The following is a 7,274-nucleotide window of genomic DNA, read 5'->3' on the forward strand; positions in this document are numbered from 1 at the left end:
ACGTGGCCGAATTCTGGTGGATTTACCCCAAACGACGCACCGGCAGCTGGGGGGGGGGGGGAACGACCGCGCCGCGGCGGCGACTCGCCGCGCCCCGGTTACCCGCCAGCCCTTCGTTAGGGCGTCTCGTGATTAATTTTAGATATTAAGACATCTCTTAATTTTGGTGCGCCTCCCTGATTATTGATCAGCCGATCGTTAAGACGTTCGTTAACACATCGATGCATCCACCCCCCCCCCCCCCGTGAATTATTTATCGCTGGCGGCGAGGCGGCGGTTCACCGCCACGGTGTTTAATTAATATATTTATACGGTTTTATATCGGTATTTTATATTTTCTTATAGTTTTAAACACCGAGGGGTCCCCTGCTCCATCGCGGACGCATTTCGAGTCCCCCCCCCGTCCACCCCAAAACGGGCAGAAACGGTTCCACCGGCCGGCAAATGTTTAATTTTGGTTTAATTTAATTAATTTAACTTAATTAATTGTTTAATTTAATTTAATTGGGCTAAGCCCGGCCCAAACCCGCCGGCCAGGGGGGCGTTTGGGCCTCCCCTGCCGCCACAGGGATTCTTCCGAAAAGCGAGGTTTCTGCGCCCCAAAAACCCGGTTTTTCCCCCCGTTTCCCCAAGGGACGTCACCCCCGGCGCCCACCGGGGCTCCCTTTCGGGTTTTTCCCCCATTTTGCCCGGTTTCCCGCAGTTTTTGGTCTCGCCCTCCGCGAGGCCGGACGGTCTGTAATGGCGGCGCAGCCTCGTCCGGCCTCGGGCGGGGGGGGGGGGGGGCGGGACCCCAAAATTCGATAAAAATCGCCTCAAATTGGGGCACGTCCTGCCCTGGGGACCCCCCCCCCCCGCCCCGGGACCCCCTCCCCGCCAGGCCCCCGGTCCTCGCTCCCTCCCCCCCCCCCGCCAGGCCCCCGGTCCTCTCCCCCGCCCCTCCCCTTCGCCGCAGTGGCGCGGTCACTGCGCATGCGCGGGGGGGGGGGGGAGGGAAGGAGAAGCACGCGCCGCCGGCGCGCGCACGCCGCCTTTCCCCGCCCGCCCGCCCCGCCGTTCCCGCCCCCGATCCCTTTCCCGCCGTCCCATTGGCCGCGGCGGGGACGGAGCCCGCGGTATTGGCCGTTCGCGCCGCGTTGATTGGCTGCAAGGGCGGGAGACAGACAGGCGGTGGGGCGGAAGGGAATGGGGAGGGGAGGATGTGGGGGCGCCTCCCATTGGCTGCTTGCGCTACCTTGTTTCCCCCCCCCCCCCCGCCGGCTGCTATTGGCCAAAGAGCGCGCCTGCTTGTTCCCCCCCCCCTCCTCCCCCAATGGCGCGCAGGGGGCGGGCTCGCCACGCTCACATTGGCCGCTGCGAGGAGAAGGGGCGGGGGTGAGAGCGCGCTCCCCTTCCCCTGCCCTCATTGGCTGCGCTGGGCCGAGAGGGCCGTGCTATTGGTTCGGCCGGAGGTGCGCGAGCGGGAAGGGGCGGGACGCGGCGCGGGGGTGTGGGGGGGGGGAAACGCGCGAGGCGTCGCGCACGCGCGCTGGCTGCCTGTCGCGGGCGCGCGCGCGTCTCCGTCGCTCCCTCAGGCGGCGGCGGCGGCGGGCGGCTCCTTTGTTCCCCCCCGCGCCCGGCGAGACGGGGCCGCCCGGCGGGGATGGACCCTGCGAGCGGCGCCTGCGGCCGCCAGCGCGGTAAGGGCCGGCGGGGCCTGTCAGGGCGGCGCCCGGCTGAATGGGGCCGGGAGGGGGGCGGGGGGGGGGGTACGGCGGCCCGGGAGGGTCACGGGAGCTCGGCGGAGCTCCGCGCTGCCCATTGTTCGGGGCCGCGGGGGGGGGACTCCCCGCCGTCCCCCCCCGCCATCGGCCAGCAGCAGCAGCCCGACCTCGTCCCCCCGGGGGTGCCCTCGCCCTCCCGGGCGGCCCCCTCCCCCCTCCATTTCGGCCCCCCGCAGCCCCCCCGCCCCTCCTCCCCTTTTCCAGCCCCCCCACCCCCTCTTTCACACCCTCCTTCCGCCCCCCCCCCGCTTTGCAACCCCTCAGCATCCTCCCCCCGCCTTTTTCAGCCCCCCCCAGTATTCATCTCCCCCTTCAGTCCCCCTTCTCAGCCCCCCCATCCAGCCCCCTATTGCCCCCTTTTCACTCCCCCATCCAGTCCCCCATCGCCCCTCTTCTCACCCCCCCATCGCCCCCTCTTCTCACCCCCCCATCGCCCCCTCTTCTCACCCCCCCACCATGCAGCCCCCCCATCGCCCCCTCTTCTCACCCCCCATCGCCCCCTCTTCTCACCCCCCATCCAGCCCCCCATTTCTCACCCCCCCACCATGCAGCCCCCCCATCGCCCCCTCTTCTCACCCCCCATCGCCCCCTCTTCTCACCCCCCATTTCTCACCCCCCCACCATCCAGCCCCCCATCGCCCCCTCTTCTCACCCCCCATCCAGCCCCCCATCACCCCCTTTCACCCCCCCATCCAGCCCCCCATCGCCCCCATTTCTCACCCCCCCAGCACCCAGCCCCCCCATTTCTCACGCCCCAGCATCCAGCCCCCCATCGCCCCCTCTTCTCACCCCCCCATCGCTCCCTCTTCTCACCCCCCCACCATCCAGCCCCCCCATCGCCCCCTCTTCTCATCCCCCGAGCACCCAGCCCCCCATTTCTCACCCCCCCACCATCCAGCCCCCCATCGCCCCCTCTTCTCACCCCCCATCCAGCCCCCCATCACCCCCTTTCACCCCCCCATCCAACCCCCCATCGCCCCCATTTCTCACCCCCCCAGCACCCAGCCCCCCCATTTCTCACGCCCCAGCATCCAGCCCCCCATCGCCCCCTCTTCTCACCCCCCCATCGCCCCCTCTTCTCACCCCCCCAGCACCCAGCCCCCATCGCCCCCTCTTCTCACCCCCCCAGCACCCAGCCCCCATCGCCCCCTCTTTCAGCCCTTTTGACCCCCCTCATCGTTCACCCACCCCTAGTGCCCCCCCATCGACTCCCCCTTTTCCAGCCCCCTTCCTCCAGAACCCCACATCTCCCCACTGGGGGGCCGGCAAGGCTGGGCTCTGTCCCCCGGCCCCCCCCGCCTTTGCTGGGGGGGTCAGGGACCCAGCAGTGCCCCCCACCCCGACCCCAGGCTGCTCCCCGCCCTCCTTCCGTGTCCCCCTTTAAAAGGGGGCCACCCTCCTCCCCAAATCCCGCAGTCTCCCACACCCTGCCGGGTGGCCGGTGCCCCCAGCCCCACTCCCCAGTGGGGTCTGCGTGTCCCCCCCCCCCCAGCCCCATCCTCCTCATCCTCTTGGGGCTTTGTTTGTCCTTCTGGAGGCCACCGTCCCCCTCCCCGTTACCCCCCCGCCTCCCGGGGTGCTCGCCCTTCTCCTCCCAAGCCAGGACCCTCCCCGGCTGCTGTCATTGCCACCCCCGCGCCCCCCCCCCGCCCCCAGCCGGTTCTGGGGTGCTCCCTGGGTCTCACCATCCTCTTCCTCATTTCTGAGGTGCCCGTGTCGACCTCCCTCCACCCCCATCTCTCCCGTCCTATCCTGCTCTCCCTTCCTCTCTCCCCACCCCTAAAATTAATCCATTTTTCCCCCTTTCTGGGGGGGGCGTGGGGCTGGGGGGGGGGGTCGCAGGCTCCTCCGGGAGCTGCCCCGGCCTCCGTCCCCCCGGGAATCCGTCACCTTCCCGGCACGAAGGCCGCCCTCGGCTCGGGGCGCAGCGAGCACCCCATCTTGGGGAGGGGAACATGTCGCAGAGCCCCCCCCCCTCTTTCTATCGCGACGCTCCTGAGCGAGAAGCCCCCCGGCGCCGCGCGAAGCCCCGACGCCCCTTCGTTTCCGGGGACGAGGAGCGCGCAGCGCCGGGGGTCTCGGCCGGCGCCTTCCATTTCGGGGGGCGACTCTGCCTCCCCTTTGTTGGCACCGCAGCCTTTTGTTCGGCGCCGGCGACGCTGCCGGGGGGTCCCTCGGTGCTGCCGGGGGGTCCCTCGGTGCTGCCGGGGGTCCCTCGGCGCTGTCGGGGGTCCCTCAGGGCTGCTCCTGGGGGGGGCGGGGGGTATGGATTGATTTTGGGGGCACAGTCACCAACCCTTTTCCCGATGCCGGGCGCGAGCGATCGCCCTGCGGGGGGAGATCCCTGCGGCGTCGGGCTGTCGAGAAACACCGGGCCCCCTCGGTGATTATTTTTATAAATAAGCTCCTGATCTCGGGCAAAAATAACCCTGAATTCTTTTCATGGCGGCGTTCGGATCTTTTGAGGTGAAACGCAGCGTTTTCCCGCGCCGGCAGAGCGTGATTTTTAGCTCTCCCCGGCGAGGTGCGGGGGTTTTACGCGGGTTAGGAGGGTTTTCCCCTGATTTTTGGGTTTTTTCTTTTTTTTTTTTTTCCTTTTTCCCCCTCCCCGATCGGTGCCCGGAGCTGCTCCGGCTCTGCCGACCTGCCCGTTGTCGGGATCAAAGGGAGGACGGGCGAGCGAGCCGGGGGACTCTGCTGCTAATTTCCCCGGTTAGAATAATTCCTATTTTCCTCCTTCGAAAATCAGAGCCCGAAGGAGGCGGCGGGGGGTGTGTGCGTGTGTGTAATTAAGGGATTTGTGCGGCTGCCGCTTAAAATTAACGAGCTGCACCGAGATAAGGAAGAAACGATGGCATCGGGCAGGCGGGTTTCACGTACCCCCTGCGCAGGTCAAGCTTCTGGGCTTGTTTTGACGCTAAAAGTTTAGAAAAGCCTAAAAATCCTGTAACCTTTTCTCCCGAGCCCAGGAATCTCGGGGCCGAGCCCAGGAATCTCGGGGCCGAGCCCGCCCCGAGCGCTGGGGGCGGATTTTGACTGACCGGCGCGGCGCTCGCCGACGGAATAAACCGGGTTTACGGGGAAGCAACTGATTTTTCGCCCGGCTGGCCCTGTACGCTACGAAAACGCGCCGAAAAACCTCACAAATGGGCAAACCGAGCGAGCCAGCCCTGACAAATGGCTCTAATTAATTAGGGAAGGCTTTATTCCTCCTGCAGTCGAGGACTTAACGAGATTCCTAGCCTGTCACCTGGGGGTTTTTAAAAATGATGGAGTTACGGTTGCGGAAAGGAGCGAGATGTATTTTGCGCGGGAGCGCGTGAAATCGCTGTCGCCGCGGCGGGCGCGCGGGTTATTCATTTTAATTCTGTAACGGATTGTCGTGCGTTTACGTCGCGGTGGGCCCTCGCCCCTCTCCATCCCCAAAATCCCTCCCTGGGGGACATCCAGGGCTCGCCACGGGGAGGGGACGGTTCTCGCCGCACGACGCGGCGTCCTCTGCGTGCCGCTCACGGGACGGACGGACGGCCTCTCCCTCCGCGGGTTCGTAATGCCGGAGGAGAGGCAGGAGGGGAAGCGGCGCGGCGTTCCCCTCTCCCGCGCTTCTTACAGGCATTAACTTACCCGTAAGTAAGCGAATTTCCAAAAAAAAAAGAAAAAAAACCGTCAAATTGGTCGCTGCCGTTAAAAACTTTCCTTTTTTTGCCAGGCTGACGAGCTTCACGCGCCGTTAACGCTTGCCGGCGCGCTTCTCCTCCGAGCCCGAGCGAAATGGAGAGGAGCGCCCTTCTCCGCGCGCCGTGCAGCGAAGCCGGCTGCCGGATAACGCCGGGTGCCGACTAATTGCCGTATTTTCTCCTCCCTGCAGCCGTGTGTTAAAAGCTCGTCATCCCGAGACCTCCCCTCGCCGCACTGCTCCGTGAGGGGTCGGAGACGTCCATGCCCATAGGTACGTGCCTGGATTTCGGGTTTCCTCGCCTCGGGAGCACCCCGTGCTGGTCAGGGACGCCCCCGCGGGTGACGTTAAGGGGGGTCAGACGGGTTTTTTCTTAGAAATAAGAATAAAATGGCCACGGCGGCGAAGGCAACGCTGGTGCTGGCACAGGCCTGGGTCTCCGGCGGCGCCGGAGAAGGGCGGACCTCGGTTTTTAATGCCAAAGCGCTTCACGCTTCGGTAACGCTCCTTGTTTATTTTGGGGTTCTTCTGGAAAAGCCGGCGCCGGGGATGCGGCTTCGGCTCGAGCGGGGCTGAGCCTCCTGTCTGCGGGCGGGCGGCGTCCCTCCCTCTCAAAAATGCTTCGTTAGTCCCCGTTTCCTCGTTAGCTGCGGCAGGAGGAGAGGGAAACGGCTCCTGCAGCCTTTGTTTTCCTCTGGGGAGGGGGAAAGGGAAAGATTCCTGAGGGCTGGGAGGACTTAATTCGGGGATAAATCCCCGCCCGCTGCCGCGGGCTGGCCCCTCCGCCCGGGAACGAGAGGCGTGGAATTTTCGTGGTACAGGTAAAAAAAAAAAAAAGGATGGGAAAACGGCCGCCGGTCGCCTTTCTGTTCCCCGTCCCCGCCACGCACGCCGGAACCCTCCGCTGTCCCTTCCCGGGGCGGTCAGACACCTCGGGTGACGTGAGTATTGAATATTCTTTCCTTCTGAAGCGGGAAACTTAAATCCTGAAGATCCGTGGCCTTTTTTTTTTTGCACGACGAGAGGTGCGCCCGCGTCCTCCGCCAGCGGGATCGCCTGAGAAGCCGGCGTCCCCGGAGCGGAGGCGAGCCTACGGCTTTTCGCGAGCTTCCGTTCGCCTCCCGGCACGTTTCCGGCCTCCCTCGCCAGCGTGGGACGCCCCGCGTCGATCTTTCGGGAGGTTTCCCTCCCCACCGATGGGCGCCGCGCGTCCTGGGAATCGCCGCCGTTTCGCTGGAGTCCGGATTTCCCAGCGGGAAATGAGCGTCGGCTTTGGAGGCCGCCTTTTCGTGGCCCGCAGATCCTTAAGACGATTAAACCCGCGAGTTTGGGACGAGAGGAAAGGGAAGTTTTGAGGCACGTTCTTGCTTTTCAACAGCCACTTTGCACCTTTTCGTGTGAAAACGCGAGCGCCTGAATCCTGGATTCAGCGTGAAGCCGAGAGCTCCTGCGGTCGGAGGCGCGACCGTTCCCTTCGACGCCACGTTTGTGGGAAGCGCTTGGCTCCGTCGCGGGAGGAAAACGAAAAATAAACACCCGTCGACCACAAATTGCCGGAACAGATCGGGATGAAATGCTGCCCGGCTCCCGGCCGGCAGAGGCTTCGGAAGCGAGGGCGAGCGGCTCGGGAAGGGATCGTCTGCGCCGCGCTCGTTTCGCCCTTCTGGCATCCTCTGGCCGCAGGCGGCAAGCACAAGCCCCCCGGATTTCCTTCCCCCGGAGCCCAGGATTTCGTCGGATGTGACTCCGGGACGGAGGAGCCGCTCCCTTTGCCCGACAGACGCCGGGGAGCCGTCAGCCCCGCGTCCTCCTCCCGGCCGCGCTGCCGCCTTCCG

The 7,274-nt window shown here is 65.6% G+C and overlaps 1 protein-coding gene across 1 annotated transcript in view; it reads left to right on the forward strand.

Moving 5' to 3' along the window:
- DNM2 (dynamin 2) overlaps positions 1-807 on the forward strand; it is a gene marked incomplete at both ends in the record, with an annotated part of 31,817 nt that extends 31,010 nt beyond the window's left edge. Inside the window, one exon of the mRNA XM_082012169.1 lies at positions 704-807. Coding sequence (XP_081868295.1) covers positions 704-807 — 104 coding nt within the window. The remainder of the gene's footprint in view (positions 1-703) is intronic.
- Positions 808-7,274: the final 6,467 nt, after the last annotated feature.

Source organism: Phaethon aethereus (genome assembly GCF_964289735.1).
Source record: "Phaethon aethereus genome assembly, chromosome: 32".
Lineage (NCBI taxonomy): Eukaryota > Metazoa > Chordata > Aves > Phaethontiformes > Phaethontidae > Phaethon > Phaethon aethereus.